The following is a 20,031-nucleotide window of genomic DNA, read 5'->3' as shown; positions in this document are numbered from 1 at the left end:
TTAAGGTTTCTTCACTGAGGCCCTTTCTTGAGCAGGTTTTTTTCCTTTCTTTATAGGACAAGTTTGGAAAGAGTTTGGTGGAGGACTTTCCCTGTGACTTTGTGGTGGATCTCAGCCCTACAGTGGAGGGGTAGGCTAATCACAGGCTAAGTATTTGTAGTGTTGCTGTCACTGAGAACTCAGTTTGTCACCAAGAGCTTGTCTGTCTTTCCTTGCAGTTCGTTCTTGTTCCCAGTGAAGTCCTTGTACAATCTGGATGAAGATGAAAGTCAGGGAGCAATTGCTATTAACCTCTTACCATTGGTGTCGCAGAGCGAGCTTGGCAAGCTCACCGATGGAACGAGTAACCAGAGTAAAAGGTACTTTGCCACTTAACTGGGATGACTGCAAAGGTAAAGGAATTGTTTTCATTTGGTGCACTTCACTACTATCAGCCCTGCCTGCAAAGTGCCTGATGTGGAGAACTTACCTGTTTCCAGAGTTCTTTTCCTTCTCTTGCTGTTAGACATATTCAGATAGATCTAGAGGCATAAGCTGGTTGGGAACTGGCAGTCTGTTCTGGCTCAGGCTGTTTAGGTGATCTTGGGAAAGTCATGCTGCGTCTGCCTTGTTCCCCATCTCTCAAAGGAGAATAGTAGCTCTTTCTTCTACTGTTATGGTGATACTGAATGCCATATTGAGATGGATAGGCAACTTTGAGCTAGCAAAATTCATATTTTGAGCAAGGATTCTCAAACAGAGACCCACGAAGGACTTAGTGTGCGTCAACAGTACACAATTTTTCTCACCTTCCGTTGTACTTGGACATCACAGACTGTGCCTTAGCGCAAACCCACAAACATGCAGCCACAATGAAATTCGACAGAGAAGTTGTACTTGGACATCACAGACTGTGCCTTAGAGCAAACCCACAAACATGCAGCCACAAGTGAATCTCGACAGAGAAATAAGGGCTTTGTCTTTGGAGAATGGAACAGGAAGCATGTAAGAAATAAAGAAGTCTAATTAAACAGCAGGGCATCAAAGTTAAAAATAATAAAAGGCTATTTTAAACTGGCACCTTCATATCCTGCATAATTTATTGTCATAAGATTTTGTTGAGATTTTAGTTATGCTTAAAAAAAGACATGATCACTTTAAAATAAAAGGAAATTTAGCTATTTTATATGCATCTATGGAAAAATGTTAACTTTCCTCACTCAGAGTGTGAGCAGTGGCATGCTACAAAACATTCAAGAGGTTTCTCCAGTGTGAGCAGCTGTGTTTTGCACAATTTCTTATGGTTTCTTCTGAATTATTCGACTTTGATTTCACCAGAAATAAATCTCACCCCATTTTTGTTCATTACAGCCATTTTTCTGCCCTTATATGCTTTTCCAGAGAACGGGTGATCACTATTTTTTAAATTATTTTTTATTTAACCATATGGTGCATTTCTGCTCTGTGTTTCTGGGATTTGTAAGAAGCAAACCAGCAGACGTAGGCAAGCTGGCATGGGGAGGACATAGGACATAATGGAAAAGCAATGGGCTTTCTGGAGATATGTAAAACATAGGACCCACTCCATATTATTTTTTTTCCCCAGGGTAGTGTCACCGATATGTCTGTCACCCTGTTTTCGATTGCTGAGGCTCTACACTGGAGAGCAAAACAGTGGAAGCCTGGAGGAGATTGATGCCCTGTTAGGTATGGGGAATGGACCTTTCATAGAGTTTGTCTGGCTGCCTTGTTCCTGTCCCAGTTCCTCCTGCAGTTGTAGGAAGAATTGTGCAGCTTGTGATGGAGGCTGAGGTGCTCTGTTGCCCACAAAGTGGGAGGGAGGGCAGGGGAGGCAATTGCTTTGTCTGGGTGGCTTAGAAGCTGACTGCAGATAGCCCCTGGAATTGGTACAAGCTTTAGTAAGAGTCTTTGTCCACCCAAAGATCAAAGGATGGGTAGCAAACACAGTCCCACATGTTCTTTTCTTCCTCTGTCCCAGGTTGCCCCCTGTACATGACTGACCTGGAGGTTGAAGGGAAGCTGGACTCTCTGTCCAAGCAGGAACGGGAATTTCTGTGCTCACTCCTGTTCTATGCTCTCAACTGGTTTCGTGAGGTGAGTAGAGCCTTGTCTGCAGGATCTGGAGTGGCACTGAGGAGTAGCACTTACAAACACAAACCTTAGGCTTCAGGGGTGCAATTGTTTTTGAAGAAGAGTCTTGCCTCTTGAAAACCTTTTAACCATATGGTGCATTTCTGCTCTGTGTTTCTGGGATTTGTAAGAAGCAAACCAGCAGACGTAGGCAAGCTGGCATGGGGAGGACATAGGACATAATGGAAAAGCAATGGGCTTTCTGGAGGTATGTAAAACATAGGACCCACTCCATATTATTTTTTTTCCCCAGGGTAGTGTCACCGATATGTCTGTCACCCTGTTTTCGATTGCTGAGGCTCTACACTGGAGAGCAAAACAGTGGAAGCCTGGAGGAGATTGATGCCCTGTTAGGTATGGGGAATGGACCTTTCATAGAGTTTGTCTGGCTGCCTTGTTCCTGTCCCAGTTCCTCCTGCAGTTGTAGGAAGAATTGTGCAGCTTGTGATGGAGGCTGAGGTGCTCTGTTGCCCGCAAAGTGGGAGGGAGGGCAGGGGAGGCAATTGCTTGGTCTGGGTGGCTTAGAAGCTGACTGCAGATAGCCCCTGGAATTGGTACAAGCTTTAGTAAGAGTCTTTGTCCACCCGAAGATCAAAGGATGGGTAGCAAACACAGTCCCACATGTTCTTTTCTTCCTCTGTCCCAGGTTGCCCCCTGTACATGACTGACCTGGAGGTTGAAGGGAAGCTGGACTCTCTGTCCAAGCAGGAACGGGAATTTCTGTGCTCACTCCTGTTCTATGCTCTCAACTGGTTTCGTGAGGTGAGTAGAGCCTTGTCTGCAGGATCTGGAGTGGCACTGAGGAGTAGCACTTACAAACACAAACCTTAGGCTTCAGGGGTGCAATTGTTTTTGAAGAAGAGTCTTGCTTCTGGAAAACCTCTAGCAAGATCCTGGTGACCTCTTTATTATCATTTGTTCTTTATCCTGCTGCTAGCAGCAACTGATCCTGGTGACCTCTTTATTATCATTTGTTTTTTATCCTGCTGCTAGCAGCAACTCTGCTTGGTCAAAGGCTCTAGGGCCTGCCTTCCTGATCTGAGTTTTCCACCTGCTACTCAGCTGCAGTTTGTACACTCTGGCACATTTTGGTGCATGAAGCTCGGTTTTGCTCTTGCAGGGAGGGTGCTGTAAACCCCAAATATATGTCTAAACTATGAAGGGAGCATCAGAAAGAAAGGCCATTCTCACCATGCTGGAGAGCAGAGGAATCACCAGCTGGTCAAAGGCATGGATCATTGCCTTCTGTTTGGCACAAATGAGGCCCTGCCTGCAGTACTGTGTCCAGTTTGGGGCTCCCATTGTCATTCTGGAGTGAGTCCAGCAGAGGCAACCAGGCTGGTGAGGGGCTGGAGCACATGTCCTATAAGAGGAGGCTGGGAGAGCGGAGGTTGTTCAGCCTGGAGAAATGAAGTCAGAGGGGAGGGCATACTGTGGTCTTTTACCATGGTCTTCTGTCACCTAACAGAGAGGTTGTGCTCCACTTCTAGAGAAGCTGTGGGCTCACCTTTCTTGCAGATGCTCAGTGCTCCACTAGGAAAGGCTCTAAGCAACCTCTTCAGTAGACCCTCTTTTGAGCAGAGTGTTGGACTAGAGGCTTCCACAGGTCCCTTGCAGACTCGGTGGTGATTGTCCACTTAGTTCTGTACCTCTGTGAGCTTACAGAAGAGTGAAATGCAGTACCCTCAAGCAGATTTGGACCATGTATTTGCTACCATCGATGGTCAGTGGGAATGTTCCCTGATGGGGTTATTCTGATAACATGAACTATGTCAGAGTTGGTGCACTTCCACATCCCCAGTGCTCCCTGTTCCTGCTCTTCTCCCAGGACTGCCTCTTTCCTGGCAGACCTAGGAAGTGCCAAGGGGTCTCCAGAGCCACAAGCGGCACAGAATCCAACAATGTGCTGTCTGCTATTTCCTCTTCTTCAGTTAATATTTCATCTGTAGGTGTTGCTCTATTGCTTTTGTTAGATTGCACCAATTATGCCTATGTTCTCATGGGCTTCTGAAGAGCTTTGTTCATGCAGTCTGGATCTGATCACACAGGCCACTTGTGCCATGTTGTGTGCTTATTCAGGAATGGGCTTCTGAAAAGCTTTGTTCATGCAGTCTGAATCTGATCACACAGGCCACTTGTGGCATGTTGTGTGCTTATTCAGGAGCTGAGGATGCTATTCAGAAAAGAAAAAGTAGTAGAAGTGGGTACAAATCTCCCTAAGTCAGTGAGTTTTGTTTGTATCTCTAGGTTGTAAATGCCTTCTGCCAGCAACAGGATGCTGAGATGAAGGGGAAAGTTTTGACTCGCTTACAGAACATCACAGAGCTGCAGGCTGTGCTGGGAAAATGCTTGGCGGGTGAGTATGAAACATTTGTATATTCCGGGCCTGTGCCAGCTGTGCAATGAAGGGATTGACTTAAACATCAATGGAGGAAGTATATGGTAACACACACTGTGTTTTTACAGTGGCCTTTTTTTTTCCTCCCATCTTATCAGTTACAAAGTCCAGGTGTCTATTCCCAAACCATGCCTGCAGTTTCTTAATGGCCCATCAATTCAAAACTGGAGACTTTTGGTCTTTGACATTGTCTCTGTTATCCCTTGTCTACCAGGTTTGTGTCTGTCTGTTCTTGTTTATGGCTTTTCCCTTTACTTACTATCTCCTTTTACATCAAAAAAGTCTTTGAGAAGCTCAGCATAATGAAGAATACACTGTCACTTTCCACATACAGTACACAAGCTATCCATTAAGAGCTGTGTTTGTAAACCAACAGACCAGCTTAATCCAAAATGAAGTGCAGCTTCAACACCTTTCTGCTGCTCCAAGGACCTACAAGCCCAGGACAGAAAGGGCTTAGACGTGCTAGGACAGCCCTTTAAGCTTCACCAACGTGGACAGATGTCCAGCCTGCAGTTTCTTAATGGCCCATCAATTCAAAACTGGAGACTTTTGGTCTTTGACATTGTCTCTGTTATCCCTTGTCTACCAGGTTTGTGTCTGTCTGTTCTTGTTTATGGCTTTTCCCTTTACTTACTATCTCCTTTTACATCAAAAAAGTCTTTGAGAAGCTCAGCATAATGAAGAATACACTGTCACTTTCCACATACAGTACACAAGCTATCCATTAAGAGCTGTGTTTGTAAACCAACAGACCAGCTTAATCCAAAATGAAGTGCAGCTTCAACACTTTTCTGCTGCTCCAAGAGCACTACAAGCCCAGGACAGAAAGGGCTTAGACGTGCTAGGACAGCCCTTTAAGCTTCACCAACGTGGACAGATGTCCAAGGGCAGCTGGGCACTTGTTATTCTCCCTTGATAGAGGAATGCAAAGAGCTGTAATTCCAGTGCAGTGTGGACATATGATAAAGCTAATTAGAGCTAAATGCACTTAAACATAAGAGTTAGAGGGACGTTCACCAGGATAGTGAAACTTATGGTACTTGTTCTTGCCTGTATTTTGTCATTCAGTAGCTGAACTAACCCAGTTTCTACACTTTGGCTCTTTCAGCAACGCCTGGCTACGTCCCACCACCAGCTACTTTTGATTCTGAGGGCCTGGAGGCCGTATCATCCATTAATGCTGTTGGTCCAGCGAGAAAAAGGAATGGTAATGAAAGTTTAAAATATTTAAGCAAACAGATGTGATGTGAGTTTTGACTGGCATATTGCACTGCAGCCATTGCACTTGTGTGTGCATAAAGCACAGAATGTAGGCAAGCTGGCATGGGGAGGACATAGGACATAATGGAAAAGCAATGGGCTTTCTGGAGATATGTAAAACATAGGACCCACTCCATATTATTTTTTTTCCCCAGGGTAGTGTCACCGATATGTCTGTCACCCTGTTTTCGATTGCTGAGGCTCTACACTGGAGAGCAAAACAGTGGAAGCCTGGAGGAGATTGATGCCCTGTTAGGTATGGGGAATGGACCTTTCATAGAGTTTGTCTGGCTGCCTTGTTCCTGTCCCAGTTCCTCCTGCAGTTGTAGGAAGAATTGTGCAGCTTGTGATGGAGGCTGAGGTGCTCTGTTGCCCGCAAAGTGGGAGGGAGGGCAGGGGAGGCAATTGCTTGGTCTGGGTGGCTTAGAAGCTGACTGCAGATAGCCCCTGGAATTGGTACAAGCTTTAGTAAGAGTCTTTGTCCACCCAAAGATCAAAGGATGGGTAGCAAACACAGTCCCACATGTTCTTTTCTTCCTCTGTCCCAGGTTGCCCCCTGTACATGACTGACCTGGAGGTTGAAGGGAAGCTGGACTCTCTGTCCAAGCAGGAACGGGAATTTCTGTGCTCACTCCTGTTCTATGCTCTCAACTGGTTTCGTGAGGTGAGTAGAGCCTTGTCTGCAGGATCTGGAGTGGCACTGAGGAGTAGCACTTACAAACACAAACCTTAGGCTTCAGGGGTGCAATTGTTTTTGAAGAAGAGTCTTGCTTCTGGAAAACCTCTAGCAAGATCCTGGTGACCTCTTTATTATCATTTGTTCTTTATCCTGCTGCTAGCAGCAACTCTGCTCTTCTCCCAGGACTGCCTCTTTCCTGGCAGACCTAGGAAGTGCCAAGGGGTCTCCAGAGCCACAAGCGGCACAGAATCCAACAATGTGCTGTCTGCTATTTCCTCTTCTTCAGTTAATATTTCATCTGTAAGTGTTGCTCTATTGCTTTTGTTAGATTGCACCAATTATGCCTATGTTCTCATGGGCTTCTGAAGAGCTTTGTTCATGCAGTCTGGATCTGATCACACAGGCCACTTGTGGCATGTTGTGTGCTTATTCAGGAGCTGAGGATGCTATTCAGAAAAGAAAAAGTAGTAGAAGTGGGTACAAATCTCCCTAAGTCAGTGAGTTTTGTTTGTATCTCTAGGTTGTAAATGCCTTCTGCCAGCAACAGGATGCTGAGATGAAGGGGAAAGTTTTGACTCGCTTACAGAACATCACAGAGCTGCAGGCTGTGCTGGGAAAATGCTTGGCGGGTGAGTATGAAACATTTGTATATTCCGGGCCTGTGCCAGCTGTGCAATGAAGGGATTGACTTAAATATCAATGGAGGAAATATATGGTAACAACACACTGTGTTTTTACAGTGGCCTTTTTTTTTCCTCCCATCTTATCAGTTACAAAGTCCAGGTGTCTATTCCCAAACCATGCCTGCAGTTTCTTAATGGCCCATCAATTAAAAACTGGAGACTTTTGGTCTTTGACATTGTCTCTGTTATCCCTTGTCTACCAGGTTTGTGTCTGTCTGTTCTTGTTTATGGCTTTTCCCTTTACTTACTATCTCCTTTTACATCAAAAAGGTCTTTGAGAAGCTCAGCATAATGAAGAATACACTGTCACCTTCCACATACAGTACACAAGCTATCCATTAAGAGCTGTGTTTGTAAACCAACAGACCAGCTTAATCCAAAATGAAACGCAGCTTCAACACCTTTCTGCTGCTCCAAGGACCTACAAGCCCAGGACAGAAAGGGCTTAGACGTGCTAGGACAGCCCTTTAAGCTTCACCAACGTGGACAGATGTCCAAGGGCAGCTGGGCACTTGTTATTCTCCCTTGATAGAGGAATGGAAAGAGCTGTAATTCCAGTGCAGTGTGGACATATGATAAAGCTAATTAGAGCTAAATGCACCTAAGCATAAGAGTTAGAGGGATGTTCACCAGGATGGTGAAACTTATGGTACTTGTTCTTGCCTGTATTTTGGCATTCAGTAGCTGAACTAACCCAATTTCTACACTTTGACTTTTTCAGCAACGCCTGGCTACGTCCCACCACCAGCTACTTTTGATTCTGAAGGCCTGGAGGCCGTATCATCCACTAATGCTGTTGGTCCAGCGAGAAAAAGGAATGGTAATGAAAGTTTAAAATATTTAAGCAAACAGATGTGATGTGAGTTTTGACTGGCATATTGCACTGCAGCCATTGCACTTGTGTGTGCATAAAGCACAGAATTCCTGGCAAGGTCTATCTACCTCAAAATCTTATCTGATCAATTCCTGTTGCAGCTGAAGCAGGGATGTAAGAATATCTTACTCCAAGCAGGTGTTGGATAGTCTGTCTCCTTGGGAAAGCTGATGCTTAGCATTTAACAGAGAAAATCCAGGGCTTTCATTGACTGTTTTCAGCTGCCAAAGTATTTTCTGCAGCAGTAAATTGTTCTGCCTTTGACAGGTTGGTACAATTGTCTGGTGCTGAGCCTCTGGCTCGAGCTGCCTTGCAAATCCCTCACCTTTAGGTTGTACCTAACTGAGGAACCTTGTTATGGCTCTGCTGAACCAGGGAACACTTCTTGCATCCTGTCCCATTGCTAGCTCCCACAGAGAAAAAATAGAACTTGCCTTTCAGGTTTTCAAGCTGAAATAGATTTGCTTTGTTCTTTCTGTCTCTAGTTCTACTTCTAGTTTACATTAATATTTCCTGGGAAAGTCCTGTCTGCCTTTCAGCCAAACTGGACTTCAAAAATTCACATTCCATTCAATGAATGCAACTGGAGGAGGCCACAGATCAGAGAGCTCTTTTCTCCTGTGCAAAACCCAGGGACTGGACCTATCACATTAGAGTGATTAAGGCAGAAAGTTATGACTATGTTCTGCAGACAAGAGGAGGATCCATCACTTCAGAGTTTTGAACGAGCAGAAGTAGGTGCTCAGACTACTAAGCCCAGCCCAGACCAAGAGATTCCTGAGCTTAGCTTGTCTTGCCTACAAAAAAAATCAGTGAGTTCTGTCACCATGGGTCATAGTTATGAGAACATACAGTTTTGATACTAACCTTGCTTCTCTGTTAGGTGTGCAGCATCTCATTGTGGCTGAGCCAAATTAAATAGTTTATTGCCAACAAACAGGGGAAGGCTTCCCTCTCCCTCTCACACCTGTGCTCTCAGCTGCCTGATTTCCTGCCCTGTATTATTACATGGTAGATATTTGGGCTAGTTTCTTTTTACTAGATTAGTTTTTTGCTGTTTTAACAAGTTGGCTGCTTAACTGGTGATCAGGCTTCCCAAGTCAGTGCAAGGCAAGTGCAAGGGTGTGTGGCTGGTGTGTGAGGCTGGGAACAGGAGAAAGAGGTAGGAGTAGAAGCAGAACTACCTCAGAGCCATTAGATCAGCTCAAACACTGACACAGAGTCTGGCCTAAGACTGTTCCTCAGAAGACAAGGAACAAGGAGCTCCTTAGGAGAGACGTAACATCAAATTCACTTTCCAGTCTGATTCAGAAGGTTTGTTTATTAGGAAGACTTTCTTCTGTCTGACTCTGCTCTTCCAAAGACAGTGCAATAAAAGATGCAGCTTCATTGATCTTGTTTCACTTCATCTATGGCCTGGGCCCCAGAAAGGATCACAGAGGTACAAAAGCAGAAGTCTCTGATGCTCATCAGCACTGCACTTATAACTGGCAATGAAAGGGTATGCCAAACTTTGCACTTGTTGGGGATTTCCCCAAGCATTCCCTTCTCCAGGTTGCTTATGAAGTTGAATATAACTGATTCCTGAATGACTCCATGTCTGATTCTATCTGAAAATTGCACATTAAGTACTACCCTTTGCTGCTTCTGTAATGAGCTTTCTGTCCAAGAAAGCACTATTCCAGTTCAGCTCCTTAATAGTTTCTGGTATAAAATCATGTCAAAGTCTTTTTGGAAATCTAAATCTCTTCTAGCTGATGGATCCCTTTTATCCACATGACACCTGGCAGGCTCGTGAGGCAAGATTTTCCTTCGCAGAAGCTCTGCTGACTTTTCCCCAACAGGCTGTATGTCTGTGGGCTCAGTGATCTTATTTTTTATGGTAGACAACTCTGCCATTTTCCCAGTGATGGAGAACAGACTCACTGGTGTTCTTTGATTCCCTGGCTTCCCATTAGATCCCTTTTTATTAAGGGGAATTACATTGGTAAGCTATCAATCTTCTGTCACTGCAGTCAGCAGTTCTGAAACATCGCATTTGAGTTCCATTGGGAACCTTGTGTGAATGTCACCTCACTCTGGTGACTTATTGGTTGTCTGTTTGGTCTAATGCATCCTGTGCAATTCCTTGAAATCAATGTAGTTTCTTTGATCTCTCTGCTACGTGGTGTGTCAGGTCCCTACTGTCAGGTCAGAATCTCCCTACTGTTATCAGCAGTGAAGACCATTGCAATTAATGGATTGTGTTGCTCTGCTGTTGACTTGGCATCCCTGCAAGTCCCTGCTATAGTTGTGTCTTATCTTCCTTTTCCAGGCCCTCTTCCTTTCTCAGTACTGTGTTTGAGGAAGAAATATTAAACTTTGGTTCAAGCATTTTTTAAGACGGTGTCCCACTCAGTTTTGCAATCACTTCATAAAGTTTAAACTCCAATAAGAACAGTGAGACTTGCTTTAATTTCTTACTGTGATTTTATAAGAGGGAAGCTGGTTGGGGGGGGATCCTGAGATGCATTTGACTCTCTTATGGACCGTGATCCTGGCTATGGATGACACACAACCTGTGCGTGCTCCATACTTTCTTAGGGCTGATTAAAGTAGAGCCTGTGCTGTTTCCCTGGCTGCAAGTGCTGTCTAGTGTTTAGCTCAGTGTAGCCTTTGTTTCTGAAGTTGCTTTTCTCTTTAAGGAAAGAAAAAAAAGGCTGATGGCAGCAAAGCCTGCTCTGCGGATCGTTCTCAAGCAGATGACAGTTCTGAGGGAAACCAGCCTGATACTGAGCTCTCTGAGCTGGAGAAGGTAGGTGCATACTTCTGGGCACTTGCAAGAAAGACAGACTAGGGAAAATGACATAGAAGCATAACAAACCCTCTCTCAAAGCTTTTGTTTAACTCAAAGATTAATCACAGACAAGGGGTTCAGTTCTGCTTTCTGTCACCTGCCTCCCATCTGAGTTTTGAAAATTGCCTGCTTGGTATCTTGAGGTATTACCTTGAGGTATCTGGTCACTATATTTGTGATAAGGTGTCTTTAAAATTACCCATTCTCATTACATGCTAAGAACTACTTCCCAAATCTATCAACAAGTGAATTATTGAATTTTGTTTCTTGTTCTTTTGAACAAGCTCTTACAGTATTGTCATCATGTCTGGAATGTGGAATCTGTGCTGGCTGAAAGAGAGAAGCCAGGGAAGTACACCCAGCTTCGGGCTCAGCATCCTGGAGGCTGGTTCTCATAAGCATCCCCACAATCCCCTTCTACCCCTGTTACTAATAAATGTTATTCAGAGTCCATTTTATCAATTTCAGCCAGGAAAATATGCTTTTACTTTCCTGCTATTGTACAGGTATGTAACTGAGTCAGATATAATAACAAAGTTACTTAAGTTCCAGGGAATAAGCAAAGTCTTAAATAGTTTTGGGTGTCTAATCGTCTTAGCTAACTAGAGTGCTGGTCCCAGACCAGTTCTTAGATGCCCAGGATGACAGAATACAGAAATCCTGGTGTAGGCCACATGTAATATACATCAGCTCTCATGACAGGGTTGTGTGGAGCTAATCTCTAAAAACTTACAGATTGTCACCCAGAGACAGCAGACCATCCCATAGTTTACCAACCTGGTATTTATCAAAGATAAAAATATTCATGTCTCATGGTGCTTATGGTGCTTGGTCTCTCACCAAATCCAGAATGGGTTTTGCAAGGGCCACTGATTCACAGAAAGGAGATAACAAAGATTATTCCAGTTTCTTTAGTGTTATCTTTTTTCTAGAAAATTTTTAGTGACTAGTACAGTCCAAAATGCAAATGCTTCTGATTCTGTGTGCTTGTCTCTACTAGCTATTGTGAATTCTTCTTAGTATATTTTTTTCAACCTGGCACAAAATATGTCTGTGTGAAAGAAATAGCTTTATTTGAGCTAGACGGTCTTATAGTCTTGCAGGTCGCAACCTTAATTCTGCCATTCACTTTTCAGACTGCTGCTGAGAGAGAGGCAGGAAATCCCCTGGCACAGCTGCAGAGCTATCGGCCCTACTTCCGAGAGTTAGACCTGGAAGTGTTCACTGTCCTCCACTGCGGGCTGCTGACAAAGTCTGTCTTGGACACAGAGATGCACACAGAGGTGAGCACAACAGCGTAAAACCATACGGATAAGGCTCAGCAGCCTTGGCCCCTCTGCTCCACTAAAATGGCCAGAAGATTGATATTAAGATGTGTTGGTCCAGGGCTGTGAGCTGCGAGGCACTGAGATAAAGAGGACTTTCCTGAGAACAGCAGACCTAGCAAAGTTAAAAACTAAGTAATATAGATGTTGTAAAAAAGGAAAGGAAGGGACTTTAACACCCTACAGTTTAGCAGCTTTTAATATTAAATACACTATGAGGTGGCATGCCTATGAAAAAGAATCTGTGACATTAAATAAAGCCTATGTTGCAAAAAAGGCAAGTGTCTCAAGGCATCAGCAGATCAGAAACTCAGCACAAACATGGGACTGGTGTCGTGGACTGGTGCCCTCACTGGGCAGGGATCATCTGGGAGCTTATGTAAAACTGTTACTATGGATGTGGAAAGCAGAAGTGCTTAATTTTGTTACCCTCTTTGTAGGCAGCTGAGTCCATCTGGAGTCTAATTTTGTTAGGCTACACTAAGATTGGTAAAATGTAAAAAGGCCGTGGCAGGCTGGAGCACAGCCTGGCCTGCTCCAAGGACAGCTGTCTCTGTGCATGCGGGTACCAGGCCTGTTTGACAAGAATCTTGGGCTTTGTGGCATTATTTCAAATTATTTCTTGACTGTTACTCAATTGGTGAATTTTGTGACTCTGGGCTTAAACCTCTTTTTTTCCTCGGGACCTTATTTTCAATGTATATAAATCAGTTCTCAGTAGTTGGGTGTTAGGGACATCACCTCAGCTCTGTTCAGAGCACCGGGTTTGCTTCATGCTTTGAGCAACAAGAACCAAAACCCCATACCTGCAGTGGGGGAGACACAAAACCCTTGCATCTACCAAAGAGAGCCCTGGCTGAGGTTAAGTAAGCCAGAAGTTGTAACTGGAAATGGAGGGGGTGAACTTGAGCTTCAAGGCACTACAATTACCTTTGGGTCCTGGGATTGACTGTTCCTGTAATTGCAGGCTCGTGAAGTTGTGCAGCTGGGACCTGCTGAACTTTGCTTCCTTCTGGATGATCTGTGCTGGAAGCTGGAACATGTGCTGACCCCGGGCTCCACCAGGAGAGTGCCCTTTCCAAAGGCAAGTACAGCAGCAGCTGATGGGGCCAGACCTGGGCTGAGACAGAGCACGTCAGCGGCCTCCAGGCCTTTCCCATGAGAAATGTTCTTCAGAACATTTCTTATTTTCACCTAACAGCTAAATGGGAGTCTGATGCCCAACTGTGTGTCAGAGCAGCACTTGCTCTTTCCAAAGAGACTTCTGTACCACTTCCCTCGCTGAAGTGTTTGTAGCATTTGGTTCTCTGCAAATGCTGTCTCAGGAAAGGGAATATAACTGAGGGAAAGCCCTGTAGCCTCAAAACTCAAGTGACCCTTTTCCTACCCCTCCCTGTGGACACTGGCTCTGCTGTTCAAGAAGCAGCTCAGGCTGAGCAGGCCAGATAGCTGCAGCATCCAGCAGAAGCTGCTGGATCCAGGTTTTTGCTTTTTTCTGTAGTCTTTACATGAACATCCTGAGTGCAGTGATTCCCTGCATTCCTGGCTGATGCCTTCAGGAGGAAGGTAAACATGTGTGGCCCCTTGCATTAAACTATGAGAAATTTACGACAACCTGGAGGACTCCATCATATTCAGTGTTCTTTCTCCTTGTCTTTCTACCTATCTTAATTCCCATCTGCAGAGACTGTTTTCTTTTAATGTTTGAGTAAAATGTAAAAGAGCTACATGTCACATCAGCTTTATTCTTTTCATTGAATGTTATCCACTTGTCTGAGTTGATGCTGGTTGTTCAACAAAAGCCAAATTTTCTTATCCTGTGACCCTTCCTGGCAGTGTATGGCATCAGGAATTGCACTGCTCAGGAGCAGTCTAGGAGGTAGTGCTCGATGTGGAGTTATTCTCAGGTAAGGCTGGTAAGTGACTTTAATCTTTTGGGTTTACTGCAGGAAAGAGGGTACAAGGATATTGGCTTTTCCCACCTGTGTCAGCGATCCCCCAAGGAAGTTGCTACGTGTGTAGTGAAACTACTAAAGCCACTGTGTAATCACATGGAGAACATGCACAACTACTTCCAGGTCAGTAGGCAGCAATTTTGACTCAAAAAAACTGTCAAGTTGTGTCACCTCTAAAGGTATTTTGGTTGGTTATGGGGAAAAGAGAGTGGCTTTGTTTTCTTCAGTTTTTTTAAATGTGAAATTTACAGAAATGGATACTTGTGCCATTATCTTTCCTTGGAATAGCATTTAATGAATTATTTGTTTGGTATTAAAGGCAGTTGGACGAAATGGGGGTGTAGAAGGTGACCCAGGAGTGAACATTCAGGAGCACCAGCTGATGTCCTCTTGTTACCAACAGCTGTTATTAACTTTTCGCTCCCTATTTGCTTGGTGAGTTTAAACAAAATACTATATAGTCACATAAATAAGCACGGTCTGTTTACTGCTTCCTCTTCTTATTACTTTTCTTTAAAGTGTTTGTACCCAGCCAAGATAAAGGGTTTATGAACCGAGTTAGCTGTCAAAATCAGTTTTCAGCTTTTTGTGTCCCCTTATAACATTCATATTGCAGGGTTCTTCTTGCATATCCAGCTTCTTTATTTTCCTTGTTACAAATATATGCCCAGATACGGTTTTGCATTTAATACCTCTCTTCCTGCTAGTCTGATGATGAACTGGATTGTTTTTTCCCTTCTCCTCCCTCAGGAATGGTTTTTCTCAGCACGAAAATACTGACTTGCTACGGTCGGCTCTCCAGGTGCTGGCAGAGAGGCTGAAGCCAGGAGAGACAGAGTTTCTTCTTCTTGAGGAGCTGATAAGGTAGAATCAGTATTTCCCAAGATCTGAAAGGGAGGAATTTCAAGCATTTTTCCCTGTTTTGTGTGGGCATTATGGATAAATGTGTGTTTGGCAGCTCTCATAGAGACCATACTACTTTCAGAGAGCTTTGTATTGAATTGAATGGCAGTGCAGTCAAACCTAATGAAAAGGAGCTATGGGATTATAAAATATGCATTAACCTATGGATCTCACTCGTTTGTGTGCTATTTGAGGCAAGGAGATTAGCAAGATTCACAGAAGGAATTAGTATGTTCTGGATGGTTAAAATGCCTACAGGAACACTAGGCAAAAGCAGTGTATAAAGATGTTGCTCGACTTAGAGTGACTGGGGTTTGCAGTCACTTGGTGACTGAATTTTTATCTACTAATGGTTGACGACCCCTTCTTCAGAAGAGCACTGCCAAAATACTGGGCTGGGGAGACTTTGGATCCGAGATAGGATAATCTCCCAGAAACACATAAATAAAAAGGAAGAATTAGACTATCCACACTGTTTTTACCTTTCCTCTTTCCTGTCATCCCCAGTGAGAGTTTTCACTACCTACTGAATTTCCAGCAGAGTGTTCCCAGCTTCCACTGTGCGTTCATCCTCAGCCAGCTCCTGATTGCCATCGCTGAGAAACCAATGGCTGGTTGGAAGAAAGAGAAAATGGGTAATGTGTGAAGAACCTCTAATTAGTTTTTGTGCTGTCCTTTGCCTGTAAGACTCGGGTTCAGTCTCTGGAGTGCATCTTTTGGGGGAGACTTTTTCACTTTGGTATCCTAGCAATCTCACTGGGGTGAACAGTTCTAGCTGATAATAAAAGTAATAGCAGTAAATGTATTGGAACCTCTTTGGTGTTTGTTTTGCTGTGCTTTGGTCACATGCAGGAAGGCAGACTCCAGCTCTCTTAATTGGTGTTTTTAAAAATCAGAGCCACACAGCTTTTAAGAGTTCTAAGAACAAGCCTGCTGTTCAATTTTGGTACCATTTTAACCACTGATTGTGTTGGTGATCGTAGACTTAATCTGATGTGTGTAGTGCTTTCCTAGTGTAGGTACAGATGCCTCAGTGTGCTGTGACAGCTCATTTCCAAAAATTATGGAAATGAACTGCAAATACAGCTGCTGCTTCAGGGCAGAGGGAGGAAAACCTGTATGTTCTTCATGCCATGCAACAAATGTTTTCAATCAAAAGAACTCCTCTCAGGAATTAGGACCTGTTCTGTAAGAAGAGCAGCATTCAAGCACATAAGGCATAGACATGCTTGCAGGGAGTGTAGAGGAAAACTATTGGTCTCCAATTTGTCACACACTGAAATAAGGACTCCAAACAGTCACCTCTTTCAGCTGTACCTTGTCATATTAAGACACCTCTAGAATCTGTCCTTCTCAATCCCCACAGCCACTCAGAATTGTATGTTCCCTACTTTGAGATTATTTTACTGTTTTAAACAGTCCTGCATGGGACAACTGCCCACTGAGCGTGGCAGGGAGTAACCAGTTCTAACTACTAATTTCCTGGTTTTATACATTTCTGCAAGAGACAAACAGTTTCATTAGCAGTTTTGATTTAAAAATCTGTAAACTTTAAAATTGCCTCTTCCCATTTATTATTATAGTGCTGTCACCAAGAAGTCAAGTCACTTGTTATTGGAATTCCAGTTCTAGAAATGGATGCCCTGAGGGTTGCAGATTGGCCCTAATTAACAACAAACAGTTGGCTCTGTAGGAGCTGCCAGACAAGCAGTGCTTAAAATAAGTTTGTCAGGGAGAAATCACCAGAGATGTATCACGCTCTGATGCAAACAGGCATTCCAAACCAGGAACACACTGGATGTGTATTTATTTTATTATCATAATATAGGTCCTTGTGATCTTACTGCTTTTTAGGGGAAATGTATTCTGACTTAACAGAGTTCAGGCATAATGAGCAGTAGCGATACTATGATTGAATGGCTTTCCAAAAACCACTGGCACACACTGACTTTACATGGAAGAAGGAAATTGTCTTGGATTCTTGCAATACACGGGAAACGAAACAGATCTATTTCCTTCAGTAATTTATCCCTTATCTTTTACAGCTTCCCTAGCAAAGCAGTTCCTCTGCCAGTCGTGGGTGAAGCCCAGTGGAGACCAGGAGAAGGGCAGCCAGTTCAACAGTGCACTGCATACTCTGCTCTGGTAAGGCTCAGGCCATTGTCCCAAGTGTGTCGAGACACTCTTTTTCTATTAATTACTGTTCCTGCAGAGGAATGACCCCTCTCAGTCGTAAGAAATTGTCTTGGATTCTTGCAATACACGGGAGACGAAACAGATCTATTTCCTTCAGTAATTTATCCCTTATCTTTTACAGCTTCCCTAGCAAAGCAGTTCCTCTGCCAGTCGTGGGTGAAGCCCAGTGGAGACCAGGAGAAGGGCAGCCAATTCAACAGTGCACTGCATACTCTGCTCTGGTAAGGCTCAGGCCATTGTCCCAAGTGTGTCGAGACACTCTTTTTCTATTAATTACTGTTCCTGCAGAGGAATGACCCCTCTCAGTCGTAACGAAATTGTCTTGGATTCTTGCAATACACGGGAAACGAAACAGATCTATTTCCTTCAGTAATTTATCCCTTATCTTTTACAGCTTCCCTAGCAAAGCAGTTCCTCTGCCAGTCGTGGGTGAAGCCCAGTGGAGACCAGGAGAAGGGCAGCCAGTTCAACAGTGCACTGCATACTCTGCTCTGGTAAGGCTCAGGCCATTGTTCCAAGCTCTTTCTCTATTAATTACTGTTCCTGCAGAGGAATGACCCCTCTTAGTCGTAACCCTCACACAGTTTGGCCTAAAGCTTTCTACAGCATTGAAAGGCAATGAGTAATAGGAAGAATTCTGTTAGCCATTGGCCATAGAAGCATGTTTGGACCTCAAGTTTGCTAGACCATAGCTTGTCAGTAGAGATCAACACACCTATGTGTGTATGCCTGCATGCATACACATGTACGTGTGGATCTAGACCAGAGTGTCTGGGTTTGTTTTCACTAAACCAGAAGCTATGTGTGTATGCCTGCATGCATACACATGGACGTGTGGATCTGGACCAGAGTGTCTGGGTTTGTTTTCAAACATGTTGAAATCAGCTCTCACTAAAGTCAAGGAGAGCAGGACTGTGTATTAGGTGAAATACAATCACAGAATCACAGGATGGTTGAGGTTGGAAGGGACCTCTGCTCCAGGAGGGCAACCTAGAGCAGGCTGTCTGGGACCATGCTGGGCACAACTGTCTGAGCTTGGCCACTCAGCCAGTTCTCAGTTTACCTTGCTGTCTTCTCATCCAGCCTATACTTCAACAGCTGTCTCACTAAAGTCAAGGAGAGCAGGACTGTGTATTAGGTGAAATACAATCACAGAATCACAGGATGGTTGAGGTTGGAAAGGACCTCTGCTCCAGGAGGACAACCTAGAGCAGGCTGCCCGGGACCATGCTGGACACAACTGTCTGAGCTTGGCCACTCAGCCAGTTCTCAGTTTACCTTGCTGTCTTCTCATCCAGCCTATACTTCAACAGCTGCTCTGTGAGGATCTTACAGGAGGCAGTATTGAAAGCCTTACAAGTCAAGATAGACAATATCCACCGCTCTCCCCTCATCTACAAGCCAGTCAATTCCTCAAAGGTTACCAGGCTGGTCAGGCATGACATCCCCTTGGTGAATCCACACTGGCAACCCCCAATCATCATCTTTTCCTTCATGTGCCTGGACGTGGTTTCCAGGACAGTTGTTCCACCACTTTCCCAGGGATCAAGGTGTGGCTGACTGGCCTGTAGTTCCCTGGGTCCTTCCTCCTGCCGTTCTTGAAGATAGGAATAATGTTTGCTTTCCTCCAGCCCTCAGGCACCTTTCCCAATCACCATGATCTTTCAATGATAATCCAGAGTAGCCTCTCAATGACATCAGCCACCTCGCTCAGCATCCTGTCAGGGTCTGTGTTTCCTCCTGCCGTTCTTGAAGATAGGAATAACATTTGCTTTCCTCCAGCCCTCAGGCACTTTTCCCAATCACCATGATCTTTCAAAGATAATCCAGAGTAGCCTCTCAATGACATCAGCCACCTCGCTCAGCATCCTGTCAGGGTCTGTGTATTTATGTATGTCCAGTTTGCTTAGCTTTTTCCCTAACGTGATCCTCTTCCACAAAGTCTTCCTTGGTCCAGACTTTCCCCCACTCTGAGGCATGGGACTTCTGGAGGCCAGTTTTCCTAGTAAAGACTGAGGTAGCAAAGACATTCGGTCCCTTAACACAGAGGCCAGTTTTCCTAGTAAAGACTGAGGTAACAAAGGCATTCGGTCCCTTAATACATACCTCAGACTTTTCCATGTCCTGTGTCACCTGCCCTATTCATCCGTGGATGAACATTTTCCCTAGTCTCTCAGCCTTTTCCATGTCCTGTGTCACCAGGACCCTGCCCTATTTATCCATGGACCCACATGCTACTTATCCTTTTGCTACTTATACACTTAGAGGAGCCCTTCTTATTGCCTTTGGCACCCCTTGACAGTTTTGACAAATTCAACTCCAGGTGGACTTTGGCTTTCCAACCACATTTCTGCATGCTTTGACCATGTCTCTGTACTCCTCCCACGTTGCTTGTCTCTGCTGCCACCTTCTGTATGCTCCCTTTTCGTGTCTGAGTTTTGCCAGAAGCTCCTTCTTCATTCATTCAGGCCTCCTGGCATTTTTATTTGACTTTCTGCTCTTTGGGACGGACTGTTCTTGAGCTTGAACAGACTGTTCTTGAGCTTGAAGGAGGTGATTCTTGAATATCAACCAACTTCCTTAGATTCTTCTTCCCTCTAGGTCCCTGCCCAATGACAAGAAGATCCATGAAGAAGCCAAAGCCTCCCTCCTTAAGTCCAGCATTATGATCTTGCTCTTTGTCCTTCTCCCTTCTCTCAGGATACTGACTCCACCATCTCACAGTCACTGCAGCCAAGGCTGCCTTTGACCTTCCCCAAGGAGCCCTTCCTTGTTTTTAAGCGTGAAGT

At 44.4% G+C, this 20,031-nt stretch overlaps 1 protein-coding gene across 1 annotated transcript in view; it reads left to right on the top strand.

The window, feature by feature from the left end:
• The window catches only part of FANCD2 (Fanconi anemia complementation group D2), a 53,313-nt gene that overhangs the window by 24,140 nt on the left and 9,142 nt on the right, over window positions 1-20,031 (top strand). Inside the window, exons 22-35 of the mRNA XM_014959465.1 lie at window positions 57-130; window positions 219-359; window positions 1,586-1,686; window positions 1,979-2,094; window positions 4,378-4,486; window positions 5,640-5,738; window positions 10,712-10,821; window positions 12,000-12,146; window positions 13,156-13,272; window positions 14,138-14,266; window positions 14,463-14,578; window positions 14,894-15,007; window positions 15,554-15,681; window positions 17,092-17,191. Of these exons, the coding sequence (XP_014814951.1) occupies window positions 57-130; window positions 219-359; window positions 1,586-1,686; window positions 1,979-2,094; window positions 4,378-4,486; window positions 5,640-5,738; window positions 10,712-10,821; window positions 12,000-12,146; window positions 13,156-13,272; window positions 14,138-14,266; window positions 14,463-14,578; window positions 14,894-15,007; window positions 15,554-15,681; window positions 17,092-17,191 (1,601 nt within the window). The remainder of the gene's footprint in view (window positions 1-56; window positions 131-218; window positions 360-1,585; window positions 1,687-1,978; window positions 2,095-4,377; window positions 4,487-5,639; window positions 5,739-10,711; window positions 10,822-11,999; window positions 12,147-13,155; window positions 13,273-14,137; window positions 14,267-14,462; window positions 14,579-14,893; window positions 15,008-15,553; window positions 15,682-17,091; window positions 17,192-20,031) is intronic.

The sequence above is a fragment of the Calidris pugnax genome, unplaced genomic scaffold (genome assembly GCF_001431845.1).
Source record: "Calidris pugnax isolate Ruff unplaced genomic scaffold, ASM143184v1 scaffold407, whole genome shotgun sequence".
Classification (NCBI taxonomy): Eukaryota; Metazoa; Chordata; class Aves; order Charadriiformes; family Scolopacidae; genus Calidris; species Calidris pugnax.
The sequence above is the reverse complement of the archived record's forward strand: the minus strand, read 5'-3'. Positions and strand labels throughout refer to the sequence as shown.